Below are 16118 nucleotides of genomic sequence, written 5' to 3' on the forward strand. Positions count from 1 at the left end.
GCATGCAAGTGTTCATAGCAATATTGTTCATGTAAACCAAAAAGAAGAAACAAACTAAATGTCCAATTAACTGATGAGTGGATTAATATCAAATCAATTATTCGATAATATTATTTGATGATAATAGAATTGATAATAAAAAGAAATGAGATCCTGATATTTGCTATAACATGGCTAAAATTTCAAAACATTATGCTAAACAAAAAAGCCAGTCTTAGCCAGGAGCAGTGGTTCATAATGTAATCCCAAACTTGGGAGGCTGTGGCAGGAAGGTAACAGGTTCAAGGCCAACCTGGACAACTTTGACAAGATCCTATGTCAAAATAAAAAAATTTTAAAACAGACCAGGAGTACTGGGGATGTAGCTCAATGGTAGAGTGCTTGCCTAGCATGTCCTGGATTCAATCCTCAGCACACAAAAAAATAAAAGCAGGAGTGGGTGGGGAGTAGCACCATGGGGATATAACTCAATGGTAGAGTACCCCTAGGTTCAACCCCTAGCACTCCCCCCACCAAAAAAAAAAAACACCAATCACAACAGACCATATATTAAATTCCATTTTTATGAAATGTCCAGAACAGGCAAATCTATAATATCAGACAGTAGATCAGTGGATAGTGGGGCACAGAGAGTGACTACTGATGGGAACAGGATGTTTTAATTGAAGGAGGGAGAGCGATAAAAATGTTTTAAAACTGTGATAATGGTAACACATCTCTGTGACTGTATTTAACATAACTGAAGTGTACACTTTAAACAGGTAAACTATATGACATGTAAATTATCTCAATAAAGATATTAAAAAGAATATTATTTTCATACTTCAAACCGGTATATTTTCTTGAACATAAACTGTACCTTCACAAAATTGCTTTATAAAGAAAAAAAAGTCATTATTTTCTAAAACTATTCCTATAAACAGAGTATATATGTGATAAAAAATCCAGTGTCCAGGTAGCATGATAATAATGTCTCTCATTTTGCACTACCCCGTGCATATATGTACATTACCCTTCTACAAATGCATCCAGTTTAGCCAGTTCATCTGACAAGCCAACCAAGACATCCAGTGTGCCAACCTGGAAGGGAAAGATGGCATTTTATTATTTAGCTTTCATCCCTACCCACCCTTTTTACAAAATTATACAATATCTTGATTTAAAGGGCCCACAAATCTTAAATTCTTCATGTTTTATTTTATAACATGCAAGTGTACTAAAAAGATATTTGTCAGACATTTCAAATCTATTTATACATACAACGAATCCTCTGATTCATGGGTACAAGCACCATCTGGGATGTGAAAACTTTTCAAGGTATGCCTATATTTGTACTGTCCAGTGACAGTTGGTCATTTGAAGTCCTGCTCTACAACAAGGACCCTTAGCAGGAGGTCCATGGATGTGCATCTGAGGATGTATAATTGAATCTCTATGCAAAACTGCATGCAAAAGATTCTATTTTGGAAGAAACATCCTGTCCAAATGGAATCCAAACTCCAAAAAAAAATATCAAAAGCTGAATATGTTCAGTAAGTCTTTTTTTTTAACATTTTTGAGAGAGAGAGAGAGAGGGGAGAGAAAGAATTTTTAACATTTATTTTTTACTTTTCGGCGGACACAGCATCTTTGTTTGTATGTGGTGCTGAGTATCGAACCCGGGCCGCACGCATGCCAGGCGAGTGCGCTACCGCTTGAGCCACATCCCCAGCCCTCAGTAAGTCTTAAATGAATACTGTATATGACCACCTTAGTTAACTAGCAAAATGTAAATATCACCATTCTTAACAAAAGTTCATTAAACCAATTACTAGTAGCTTCATCAACTGATTACTGGCAGCCTGTTTCACACTGAAGCTGCTAGATTACTGCTCTAGCATCAGTAGATCAGATCAGAATAGAATTGTAAATAGATTAAATGGATTAAATAATGAAGTTAGATTTGGCAAATATGATTAAGTAGGTGCTATAGTAAGACATTTACTGTGTTAGCAGAGTATCAATTAACAGAAAAATTAAGTCTGGGCTTGGGCTATAGCTCAATGGCAGAGCTCTTGCCTAACAAGTGTGAGGCAGTGGGTTCAATCCTTCACACTACATATAAATAAACAAACAAAATAAAGGCATTCTGTCCATCTACAACTATTTAAAAAATTATATATATACATATATATACATATATATTACTAAGATTTTCAACTCTGAAAATCATATTTCAAAAAGCACAAAAAAAGTCTAGGAAGAAAAAAAATGTTATTTAGTTTGGGTAGTTACAACATCTCAAAGAAACGAAACTAGATTTAACTAGAGATGAGAGGGTTTTCTACTGAAGGAACTGGGTATCTCATTTCTACCAAAAGAAAGAATTGGCCCCTCCTGATTCCAAACACTTTGATTACACTCCTGATTATACTCTTACACAGTGCAGCTTTACCTTTAAGTCAGGAATGTTGAACTTGGAAGAAATAGCAAGGTTATTGTTCTTCGAAGTCGCTGCATGGAGTTTCTCCCATGTTTGCTGACAGGTTTTCTCCCCAGGAGCAGATATAAGCCAGAATTCAGTCATGTTTATTACCAGGAACTTCTTTGGAAATCAATAAAGAAGCTATAATGTAAAACAAAGCAAACACACAAAAGTATATTTAATATCATTCATTTCTAAAATGTTTCAGTCACAGGATAAATGATAAAGTTATATCTACAATGTACTCCATAAACCCATGTGTTAAAGACTTGGTCCACAGCCCATGGTGCTACTGGGCCTAAATGGAGAAAGTTATGTCACTGGTAGACATAGAACTCTAGCCATTCCCTCCCTCCCTCACTCTTTAAACTGGTGTCTTATTATGTGGCCCAGGCTAGCCTCAAACTCCAGGATTCAAGCAATTCTCCCACCTCAGTCTCCCAAGTAGATGGGACTATAGGCATGCGCCACTATGCCTAGCTTCTCCCTTTTTGCTTCCCACGGCTATGAGCTAATCAGTCCTACTTTGCCATGTGTTCCTTCCATTATGTATTGCGCCACTGCAGTCCAAAGCAATGGGGCCATGTGTCCACAGACTGGAACTTCTGAAACCATGAGCCAAAATAAACCTTTCTTCCCTTTAAATTGATTCTTCCAAATATTTTGTCACAGTGACAAAAAGCTAGCACAAACCTGTTTCAAAAGTAATCTAACACTGGCATATGATATCAAGCATCAAGCATATTTACTTATCTGGAAGTAAATATATCTGTGATTTATTTGTGACACTAAAAAAAAAAAGATGATAAAGATCTAATATAGGGGCTGGGGATATGACTCAATAACAGAGTGCTTACCTAGCATGTATGAGGACCTAGGTTCAATCCCCAGAACCAAAGGGCAAAAAGACCTAATATATGAATTACTTAATGTTTTCAACATTATATAACATCCTAAATAGAAATTATTCAAGAAGTGAGACTACCCAACATACCAGTCAGAAGTTTTCATTCAACCAAATCCAAGGGTCACAAATTTATAGATTTCCCTTAAATTTAACACATATAAACAAAATGAAAAAAAATTAAAACTATGCATAATCAACCCAAGAAAGACTTAATTGAATCAGTGTACTTGAATAGTAGTGACCAAATAAATTTGCCACACTAATTTAGAAAATCCTACAAAGTAGTCAAATTGATGATTATCCATATTCAACCTAGAGGAATCTCCTCAAATCTCCAATATATTCTTAGTTACCATCAAACATTTGAAGAAAAAAAAAAAGTGTCTTGCTAACCTACCTGGTTTTGTTCAAGTACAAGGTTGTGGGAAGGAGTAAAAACACTACTGAAGCTGAGTTACAGAAGCAGCTGTGGATCCTTCTTGCCAAAGACTCCCATTAAAATACATCCAACCCTCTTCTATAATCTTTTTTCCTTCCTCTTCCTCCCCTCCCCAAATACACACAGGAGGGAGTGGGTAAAATATAACTCTACTCAGAATCTAAGTAGATAAAAAATACAACATAAAATAACTCATAAAAATGAAAACATTACAGTATCATTTTCCAATCTAATTGCCTTCAGGAGAACCATCATAAGGTCTCTACCACTACTGCTCATTTAACCTCTCCTGAAACTGGACTCCATGTCTGTAAATTGAATATATAGCTGTCCTAAGAACAAAATCAGATAATGAATGGGAAAGGACTTTATAATTTTCTTCAAAATATAGTTAATCGTAATTAACTTTTATAATCTCAGTAGCCCACTTTAATGAAAGTAAATCTGTCTACTTATTATGTATGGTATCATTAAAGTAAACTTAAGCCACGTGCAGTGACACTCACCTGTAATTTCAGGAATTCAGGATTTTATTTAAGAAAAAGATTTAATTGTGGATGTAGCTCAGTGGTAGAACATTTGCCTAACATGCCCAAGACCCTGAGTTCAGGGAGGGAAGGAAGGATCCATCCCTACCTCCTCCTGGATGAATGGATGATCAATCAATCTGGGGCAAACATGGCAAAATGTTAATAGCTATTAAATCTAAGTAGTAGATGTGTGGATGTCTGCTACTTTGCAATATTTGAATTTTTCTGTATATGAAATATTTTTTTAAAATCTCAAACTGTTATAAGAATGTAATTAATTTATGAGTTAAAATATAACACTGCTTAGTAAAATTTATAAACTATAAAATGTTAGTGAACTATCAAGTGGCATATTCAGAGAACAGAATAATCTATCAAGTTAATCCTCCTTTAGGGTCCATATATTTAATAATGTTGCATATATTTAACAATGTTAAAGGATAGGAGCTTAGACTATACCTATACTAACTCCAAAACCTATGCAGGAAGTTGCCTTTTATAATTAATTCCTGATGAAATGCTGTGGACCTATCTGCTGCCTTCCTGTCATCTGGTTTCTGTGCTCCACCACATTTAGGTCACCTCACCAAAACTGCTCCAACTACTGGTACCCTTTTCACTTTCCTTTGACTACTTTGGCCTTAGCTATTTCCCTATCTCTGGTTTCCTTTATCTAATACTTTTGCACTTAACCAAATCTAGCTATTTAGCTCAACACCAATCACAGTATTTTAAATTCCTCAGTTTATCAAGAGAATCCAATGGCATCTTTAAATTTCTGTTAGTAATCCAGATCTTCAAAGTGACTATGGTTTTTGGAAAACTGAGCTTTTACTGTATTTACTTTATACAACTAGCTCTGTTGAAATACATTTTTATACCTCCCCAATAAATGACAGGTAATGAAGTCACGTGTTGCAATTCTCCCTGACAGCAGTGTTTTATTATTTAAACTGCACCTGTTTCAAAGACTGTAATAAGATGGATGCAGCGGTGAATCCTATAGCCCCAAGAACTTGGGAGGCTGAAGCAGGAAGATGGCAAATTTCAAGGTCAACCTCAGCAACCTAGTGAAACCCTGTCTCAAAATAAAAAGTAAAAAGAGAGCTGGGGATGTAGATCAATGGTAGTTCACACCTGGGTTCAATTCTGAGTACCACCATACTACAAATAAATAAATAAATAAATATGCCCTTTATGTTTGGTACTGTGTTACACATTTCTCATGCATTACCTTAGTTAATTCCTACAATCACCCTATGAGACACTCAGAGATTAGTAATTTATCTAAGGCCACACAACTGGCAGATGGGATTCAAATCCAAGTTGTGTTTGACTATAAAGGCCATGTTCTCTTTACTGAGTCAGGTTAAGAAAGAAGAATGCTCTGCAGTCACATATGCCTGAGATCTTCCATTTGAAGAGAGATCCACAAGCAACCTAGAACCCCTTCACCCTGTTCAGTTCCAAGTTCAGAGTACCCTGGAAGTCTAATGGATTCTGCTACATAAAAGTGTCTGACTCTTCTATTTTCACCCACAATTTCTAAATTTCTAAAATAGTCCAGAACCTGGTATCCAAAACTATCCTACCTCCTAAAAGGAACAATGGTTACTCCACACAAAAAGATTAAAAAAAAAAATTAGAGATTCAAGGGACCTAACCTGTCAGATCATAGAAGAACACAAAAACTTTGGAGTCTCACAAGAGTTAAAACCCTTACTCTAACCCCTTGTAAGTCCTCTCATGTGCAAAATGGAAATTCCACAAACCTCTTTACACAACTGTTGGAAGGAATGAATAAAATGATGACCTAGATCTTTTGAGGTAACTGTATTAACTATGTCCCTAACACATTCTCGTTCTCGGGCTCTCCCCAGTGTCCCAGGAGGGAAATATCCTGTTTATTTATACGTTATGAATGCCACTATCATGCACTTATCACATTATCCCCCACCCCAAGCTTTTTTTTTTTTTTTTTTTTTTTTGGTGCTGAGGATAGAACCCAGAGCCTCACACAATGTCCACAGTTAAACTTATATGAGTCACATTTTTTAAAAAATTCTTGAAATTTAAGAATAATTTAACTTAGTTGAAAATAAAATGTAGATATAATTTACTATTTCGGGATACATTTTACTATTTGGGAATACACTGTACTATTTGGGGAGTAGGGAGGCTGAGAAAATAAAATCCATGTTGCTAAACACATTTCCCTTTTTCTCTCAGATGTGAGGAAAGAGTCAAAATAAGTGGCCAATGGTTAGGAACTCAACAAGAACCTGAACACCTCCACTGCTTCAAATGACTTGGTTTTGCGGGGGAGTTTGTTTGTTTGATTTTGTTTTGGTACCAGGGATTGAACTCAGAGGCACTCAACCACTGAGCCACATCCCCAGCCCTTTTTTTATATTTTATTTAGAGATAGCAAGTTTGGCACCTCACTTTTGCTAGGCTGGCTTTGAACTCACAATCCTCCTGCCTCAGTCTCCTGAGCCACTGTGATTACAGGCACACACCACCATGCCCAGCCAAATTACTTGTTTTTATTGCTAACTATTTCCTTTTGCTTCATCTTGTATTTTTGAAATCAAACATAAATGCAGATACATCATATGCTAAACAGAAGAAAAAATTATCAAATAGGCACACTGACTAAAGGTTGGGGTTCTTAAGACTCAGACTCAAGTCTACATTCCTCCCTTGTGCAAATGTGTAAATGTGTTTCTCTCCTGTTGGTTTTCTCTACACCCTAGGCAATTCCAGGCTAAAGGCTGGACACTCCCAAACTATATTGTCAGCCTGGGCTCTCCTGCAACAAAAAGAACTGTACCCCAACAATATCAGTCACTGACTACCTTTCCACTCTGATGTCTCAAAAGCACCTAACACTTCTAGCTAGCTCATCATCCCAACCCTGGTCCTAATCCAGTGTTCCCTGAGCTAGCCTAGGTGTACCTCTGCAATACCAGACAATTAAGATCGTCAAATATTCTAAAGGCAGCAACCAATACTGATCAGATGCTTCCTGTCTACTTCACCAAAGTACTTCCCATATATTAATTCATTAACTTATTAAAACAACCCCATGAGAGGGATAGTAATTACAAAGAAACCAAGGCACAGAAAATACCTCAGATGATATATATTATGTAGCATGTTATATACTAGATGAGACTATATATTACATGCTAAGGGTGATATTACATATTCTTATAGCACATTCTCTATAGAACACTTTTTACTAATATCTGCCTTCTAAATAAAGTAGAAATCATGGTAGTTTTTGCTCACCATGGTATTCTCTCAATATATGGCATAGAAGCTGGCATGATAAAGTCTCAAAATGTCTTTGTTGAATATTCTTGGATAAACAAATAATGTGAGACTTAAATAACATAAATTACTTAACTCATTTGGTGGGCTCCTTTCACTTCCCAATTTATTTCTTAAATCGACTTTATTTAAATATAATCTATATACAATCATATATCCAAGAGTTCAATTAGTTTTTGGCATACATATAGATCTGTGTAACCACTGCTAAACTGAGACCCTGGGTTCAATCCCCAGTATTGAAGAAAAAAAAAAAGTCTATCATTTCTATCATCGCAAAACCTTCCCTCACATCTAGTCCCATCAATCCCTGCGCAACTGCCAGCTCTGGACAAATGCTGATCTGCTTTATGTCACCACAGATTAGTTTTATATGATCTAAAATTTCATTGTTAATGGAAGCATACATCATGTATTTTTTTCTATCTAGCTGCTTCTGCTGAGCATGTCCTTGATATTTGTCCATGTTGTGTATATCAGTACTTCATTAAGTTTTATTGCTTAGAACAGCACTGCATAAATATACTACAATTTATCTGTTCAGCTACTGATGGACATCTGAATTGTTACTAATTTGAACAAAGGCACTGCCAGTCATGGTGGCACACACCTGTAATCCCAGTGGCTTGGGAAGCTGAGGCAGGAAGATCACCAAATTCAAAGCCAGTCTCAGCAATTTAGCAAGACCCTAAAAACTTAGCAAGACTCTGTCTCTAAATAAAATATGAAAAAGGGCTGGGGGTGTGTGGCTCAGTGGTTGAGTGCCCCTGAGTTTAATCCTCAGTGCCAAAAAAAAAAAAAAAAAAAAAGGAACAAAGGCACTATGAACATTCCTCTACAAAGTTTTTTTGTAAAGATGTGTTTCCATTTCTCCTGGGTAAAATTCTAGGAACAGAATTTCTAAGTAGAAATTCTAACATTTTATATTCCTATTAGCAAGGTATGCAAGCTCTAGTTGTTCCACATGCTCACTCGTACTGAGGGTTCTCAGTCTTTTCATTTTTAGCCATTCCAGGGCTGCAGGGACACCTTGCATTTTCATAATAATTAAGTTCAGCACCTTTCTATGATATTAGCCATTTGTGGATCTTCATTTGAGAAGTCTCTTTTCAAGTCTTTTGCCCAATTAAAAAAATAATAATAATAAGATGACTTAATACTGAGTTGTAGAAATTGTATACTGATACTTTCTTTGTGATATACATACATGGTATTAGTAGGCTTTATGCCATTACAACAAATACCTGTGGGCTGGGATTACAACTCAGTTGTAGAGCACTTGCCTAACAGGCACAAGGCTCTGGGTTTCAATCCCCAGTACTATAAAACAAACAAACAAACACCTGAGATAATCAACTTAGAAAAACAAAAGGTTTATTTTGGCTCAGTTTTGGAGGTGCCAGTCTCTGATCACTGGTTAGCCAAGTTACTTTCAAGGCTATGGTGATGCAATGCATCATGGCGGAAGCATGTGGTAGAGCAAAAGCACTCACCTGTGGCTGCATAGAAAAAGAAAGAAAAGGTATGAAAGGGGCATAATTTTTCACAGATACCCCACGAGCTAAAAGCCTCCCAACAAGGCATCATCTCTTAAATTTTCTTTTTTTTTTGGGGGGAGGGGGGTGGGCAGCAAGGGTTACTGGGGATTGAAGTCAGGGCACTTGACCACTGAGCCACATCCCCAGCCCTATTTTGTATTTTATCTAGAGACAGGGTCTGAGTTGCTTAACACCTCGAGTTTGCTGAGACTGGCTCTGAACCTCAGCCTCCCAAGCCATTGGGATTACAGGTGTGTACCCCTGGCAACCTCTTAAATTTCCTACCACCTGCCAACAGTGCCAAGCTGGGACCAAGCCTGTCCACATGGAATTTTGTGGGACACTCCATATCCAAACTACACAGATATTTACATATTTTCTCTCAATTTGTGGCATACCTTTTCTTAATGGTGCTTCTGAATAGAAATTTTCAATTCTGCCAGCGTCCAATGTATATTTTTTAAAATAATAGATGCTTTCTGTGGTAGATGGAAAATTTGCCTACCCCAAGGTAATAATTATTTGTCCTGCTTGAAATTTGCTGAGTGTCTTGGATCTGTATTTATAGGTTTCATCAAATCTTTAATTTTTTTCAGCCATTATTTTCTTCAAAAATTTTTTATGCTCCCCTCTTGAGATAAAATCACATTTTAAACCACTTGATATTATTCTACAGGTCTCTGAGCTTCATTTTTTGTTTGCTTGTTTGTTTTCCTCCAGTTGTTTCTCTCTGCATTAAGTTTGGATAGTCTCTTGCTCTACATTTTATTTTGCTGACCTTTCTTTATAGTCTCTAATCTATCATTCATTTCATCCAGTGAGTATCTCACTTCAGGTGCCTTTTTCTACATTATAAGTTCCATTTTTAACGTTCTCCATTTCTTTCTTCATTAGGTTCATGTTTTCTGTTAAGTCATTGAGCCTACTATAATTCACAATGTTACACTGTTGATTACTGGGTTTTGCTGTCTTCCTTTTAAGAGTGTTGTACTTTGTTCTGACAGACAGTTAAGTGACATGAGGATCAGCTTGATCTACTCAAGCCTTGTTCTTAAACTTTGTTAAAATGAGCCCTCAGCTTTACTAATTTAGTTTTGTTACTAACCACTGGGGATTTTATTGAATGTCCCAATCCTGTGAGCTCCAGCAATTGTTCAGTTTAAAACCCTGTTGATCCTCCTAGAGAGAGACCTATGCCACTTTCTGGGGTTTTATGTCTCTGACAATCAGACTTGCAAATTCTAGCCAGATAAACCTTCCCCAAACCTAATCTCCTTAAATCAGAAAGATCAATATGCTCTTCTTGGGTTTTACCCTTGCTAACTATGGTGCAGAGTATGTATGTACAGGAAGAAAGCTGGAGAGATTACAGAGCTCACATCACTTGTTTCCTTTCTCTCAGTTCTTGTACTGCTCGCTATCCACTACCTAGAAGCAGTTTCTTCCTATGTCTTGTCCACATTTGTAGTTGTTTATGGTGGGAAAGCATATCTGGTACCAGTTACTTCACTAGAGTCAGAAACTGAAGTCTCAGCCAGTTGTGTTATACATATTATTCATGAGTTTTTGGTTTTACTAATTACTATTTATTTCTGTGTGGGAATTTAGCCACAACCTCCCAGCCTCTCTCAGTCCTATGTTTTACATTTAACAGAAAACAGAATTAATAACAATGAACACCAAAAATTTAACAAATCTAGGCTGAAAGACTGAATACTGTGTATGAAGAATGGAACAAAACAATGAACATGTATTACTTTGGTAACAAAGGGAGAAATACTCACTTTTATTTGAAAAACAACAGATGCAGCCTGAATAGATGTCACTTACATTCATGTATGTGCCATTAATTTGCAAACATATGGCAAGATATTTTGATTGGTAAATTATAAAGTCATTTAAAAACATTGATAAAGCAAGGAGCATTGACATATGCCTGTGATCCCATGAACTCAGGAGGCTAAAGCAAGAGGATTACAAGTTCAAGGACAGCCTCAGCAACTTAGCAAGCCCTAAACAACTTACCAAGACCCTGTCTCAAAAACTTTTTTAAAGTACTAGGGATATAGCTCAGTAGTAAAGTACCCCTGGGTTCAATCCCCAGTACCTATATAAATAAAAGCACTGTTGAAGCTATAATAATTTGACATCATTAATAAAAGATCTAAAATGTTTTAGAATATACTGTATCATCACTATCTAAAAATGTGCATATCCTTTGACCCAGCTATATCAACTTTAATAAAGGAAATAAGGATAGAGATAAGCATAAAACATTAATTTATGTTTTTTTAAAAAAGCCATTAATGATTACCTCTTGGGAGTGGCTCATGAATGTTTTTATTTTCATTTTTTGTACAGATTCCTGTTTCTCAATTTTTAAATAATGAATTCTATATGTAAGCATGCATTCCAAAAACAACAGCAAAGAAAAAAACCCTTATTAGCACATTACTCTCATACTTGAAAACAGTGAAAAGTTTAAAAGCTATTAACATGGTATTATAACAAAGAAACCTGATGATGATACGAAGCAGAAGAGTAAAGCTGATTAACAGCAGCTACATCTCAAGCATGGGATCAAGGTTGGTCAACAAAATTTTTATCTCACTAGGAATCATAGCCAGAGAAAATCCAAATGCTAACCTCAGGAAGCACAGTGTAACCGACAGAGCACTGCACTGAGAAACTGAAGCCTTGGGATCTAACCCCAGTTCTGAATATTATTGTCTGTAAAAATTTCCTCATTCGTAAAATGAGAGGTTTAGATTTTGTTATCCAAAAACCTATTCTGCTCCTTTACTCATTTCCTGAAACTACACTGGATGAGGCCCAGGACTATCTTTTTTCTTATTAAGTCCTTCAGGTAAATCAGGTGATCAGCCAGATTTCTGAGCCACTATTCCAAAACAGGCATTTTCATGATTATATAGTGAGTTCAATGTGACAAAAAATGGCAATATGCTTATTAAAAGATAGCTAAATGTCATATCATCATCAAGAACCACATAGCATTTTTAGTTCTATAACACATAAATGCTTTTTTGTTCTAGGAAATTTAGAAACCATATATACACATACATATACTGACACATATATCAAACCACTTTGTATACGTTTTTTTTTTTTTTTAAGAGAGAGTGAGAGAGGAGAGAGAGACAGAGAATTTTTAATATTTATTTTTTAGGGGCTGGGGATGTGGCTCAAGCAGTAGCGCGCTTGCCTAGCGTGCGTGCGGCCCGGGTTCGATCCTCAGCACCACATACAAACAAAGATGTTGTGTCCGCCGAGAACTAAGAAAAAAATAAATAAATATTAAGATTCTCTCTCTCTCTCTGTCCCTCTCTCTCACTCTCTCTTTAAAAAAAAAAAAAATTTATTTTTTAGTTTTTGGCGGACACAAAGCCTATAATCCTTGCTACTTGGGAGGATGAGGCAAGAGGATCACAAGTTCAAAGCCAACCTGGGTTATTTAATGAGACATCTCAAAATTTAAAAATATATAGTTTCCTAAAAGTATATAGAATTTATTAAAGAACAGAGTACAACCTTACATACAATATCAGATAGGTTTGTGACCAGTGTTCCTTCTCTAAGGGACAGAAGACTGAATAACACAAAACATATGCCCCTAACCCTGCTTCTTAGAAATGCAACTCAAATTTGCCAGTCTTCACTGTCATCAAGCACTAGTCCTTTTCTGAGTTTTCATGTTTTATCCTCACAATCTTCCTGGACTCTTCATCCATTTTGACCTCAGGCCAAGTGGGAAGGAGAAATGAAAGATAAACCTGGGTCCAAACCTCAGGGACTTTTTTTTTTTTTTAAAGAGAGAGAGTTTTTTAATATTTATTTTTAGTTTTCGGTGGACACAACATCTTTATTTTTATGTGGTGCTGAGGATCTAACCCGCACCCGGCGCATACCAGGCAAGCGCACTACCACTTGAGCCACATCCCCAGCCCTTCAGGAACTTTTTATATACAGTATCTCTCAGTTCTAGGAGTTTGAAAACAATGAATTATTTTCCTACCACAACTAATTAAAATGTAAAATTAAAACAATAATGTAGTAATTTATTCAACAACACAAAAAGTGGGGGTGCTCAGCCTGAACAGGAGATCTGCTGTGCATTGCCTCTGTGAATGGAAGGTACGAGCCTGACCCATGACAGGGCTGCAGAAAACAGGAGCACCCCAAAAAGTGCTCCAACCCTTAACTGATTTTAATGCTTTCAAGAATACTGCAGTCTCTGAAATGCAGTCATCTTTCACAATATATTAAGCCTAGAAACTGGCCAATATGCAAACAACTTCCTTTTCAGTTCTTATAATTAGTTAGGCCTCCATATCCACAGATTCCTCATCTCAGGCATCAACCAACCATGGAATGAAAATATTCAAGGAAAAAAATCCCATCTGTGCTGAATATGCAGACTCTTACCCTTATCATTATATTACCCAGTACAATTAATCTAGAAATAATTTAAAGTATATGGGAAAGCGTGTGATTACATGTAGATACTATGCCATTTTATACAAAGACTTGAGCATCCTTGTATTTTGGTATCCACCAGGGAGTCAGTGAGAAGTCCTGGAACCAAGTCCTCTCAGACACCAAAGGGCAACTGTACCAAGTTTACTAAAGCAGTTTATTTCAACAAGCACAAGGAAAATGGATGCCTCAGATATCAGTGAAATATCACATGGCCTTCCAAATATGCACTTCAACTTTTAGTGAAACTGACCAGTATGAAACATTTAACACAAAATATTTATTTGGGTACTGAGGAATTAGCCCAAGGACACTCTACCACAGAGCTATATCTCCATCCCTATTTATTTATTTATGTATGTATTTCAGTACTGGAGATTAAACTCAGGGGTGCTTTATCACTGAGCTATATCCCCAGACCCTTTTTTTTTTTTTTTTTTGAGACAGGGTCTCACTCAGTTTATGAAGCTAATCTCAAACTTGTGATCCTCCTGCTTCTCAGCCTCCCAAGTCTCTAGGACTATAAGCATGCACCATCATACTTAGCCCTTTTTATTTTTTATTTTGACACAGAATCTGGCTAAATTGTCCATGCTGACCAAACTTAAAATCGTCCTTCCTCAGTTTCCCAGGTCATTGGGATTATAGATTAAAGCTACCATGCCCAGCTAAGCCATTCATTTTAAAATTTAGTTGCCATATTGCCTAGAAATCATTTACACTGCATAAAATGAAAGAAAGAATGACCATTTCCTCTTTGAATGTGAAGATTTCATCCTTCAAAACATAAGCATCTTAAATGGGATGGTGGGAGAGGCTTACTTCTATTGTAACTTGCTTAAATGTTTCCAATAACTAAAAGGGGAATTTTACTTTTCAGGGAATATTTCCATGATTCATATGGAATGAGATTTAAAAACTGTCACAACTTACACCTTCATTAAACAAATTTTAACTCTTATATATTTTGTTTTCAACAATATTTATAAATATTCTATCTCCCATTAAAGACTACCTCAAGCTCACTGGATAAATATACTTAAATATAAAAGAAAATTTAATCTTTAATAGATACATTTTATACACCACTACACTCTTTTCACGCCACAGTTGACAAGAAATAAATTTGTAAAAGGAAAGCCTTCCTTTCACACGAGATGTCATAAAAACTGGAAACAAGAGCTGGGGATGTAGCTCAGGGGTAGAGCACCTGCCTAGCATACATGAGGCCCTGGGCTCTGCCCAAATACAGGGGAAAAAAAGACTTGAAACATGTTGCAGGAAGCAGTTACACAAAATACAATGTTGGAAAGTTTCTAGTAATTTCTAGTAAAGCTGGTTGAAACAGCAGATATAGCCAATAGGGAACAGTTGAATGGCTACTACTGAAAGTCATCATCAAAATCTTCTAGGCTCCCAGAGACTCCTCTCTGTACAGGCAACTCAACTCAGTAATGACAAAGGGAGCAGACAATTCCTTCCATGCCAGGGGATTCCCTGAATCTACATTCATGGCTCCCCAAATGTTACTTCCCTTTCTTTTGGGTTGATCACTTATAATCTCGACTGAACCACAGTACCACACTCTGCTAGAAGGTGCTGATGTCTCTGTTGCAATGTATTCTGGCCTGAAATTTATCAAGTTAAAGAGTCAAAATAAATTTTCCCTATTTTTAACTCCAGTAAGCTTGAGATTATGTTAAATGGTAAGGACAACCACTTATTGAATATATACTATGTGCAGTGCCCAGTGACAAGCATTTCATTCAGTATGTTAGGCAATTTTGTACTTAATTCCTTCAAAGTAGACATCATCACTGCCCTCCTCTTGCAGAAGAGGAAAGAGTTAATGATACCGCTTGTTCAAGGTCACACAGCTAGTGACTACATTTTATTGGTACAGGAAACCTATTTGAGTTATTCAAGCAGCTTTTGAACAGATAAGTTCCTCAAAGAAATATCAGACTAGTTTCTGTATTTTCATACTAAAGGAGTTACATTAAAACACTAAGAACTGAATCTATTAAAATATTACTCTAGCTGGGCAGAGTGGCACATGCCTGTAATCCCAGCAGCTCCAGAGGCTGAGGCAGGAGGATCATGAGTTCAAAGCCAGCCTTAGCAAAAGTGAGGCACTAAGCACCTCAGTGAGACCCTATCTCTAAATAAAATACAAAATAGGGCTGGTGATGTGGCTCAGTGGTTGGATGCCCTGACTTCAACCCCTGTTGCCAAAAAAAAAAAAAAGACCTTTCTCTTAGCCTCTGTATTTTCAATATTCAATATTTGTTTAACATATAAATGATGGCACCACATGCATGTTTTGCAACAAATGGTATCCCTCGCCTCTAGAAGTCTGGAAGTAAATGGAAGCATTTGGGGTTGTCCCAATGTGAGGATCATTAATTAG

The 16118-nt window shown here is 36.6% G+C and overlaps 1 protein-coding gene across 1 annotated transcript in view; it reads right to left on the reverse strand.

Annotated features, from left to right (window-relative positions):
- The window catches only part of Atp6v1c1 (ATPase H+ transporting V1 subunit C1), a 50745-nt gene that overhangs the window by 30253 nt on the left and 4374 nt on the right, over nt 1-16118 (reverse strand). The window contains exons 2-3 of the mRNA XM_026383079.2: nt 2435-2605; nt 1013-1080 (exon numbers count right to left, since the gene is read on the reverse strand). Of these exons, the coding sequence (XP_026238864.1) occupies nt 1013-1080; nt 2435-2566 (200 nt within the window). The 5' untranslated portion in view covers nt 2567-2605. The remainder of the gene's footprint in view (nt 1-1012; nt 1081-2434; nt 2606-16118) is intronic.

Source organism: Urocitellus parryii, chromosome 7 (genome assembly GCF_045843805.1).
Source record: "Urocitellus parryii isolate mUroPar1 chromosome 7, mUroPar1.hap1, whole genome shotgun sequence".
Classification (NCBI taxonomy): Eukaryota; Metazoa; Chordata; class Mammalia; order Rodentia; family Sciuridae; genus Urocitellus; species Urocitellus parryii.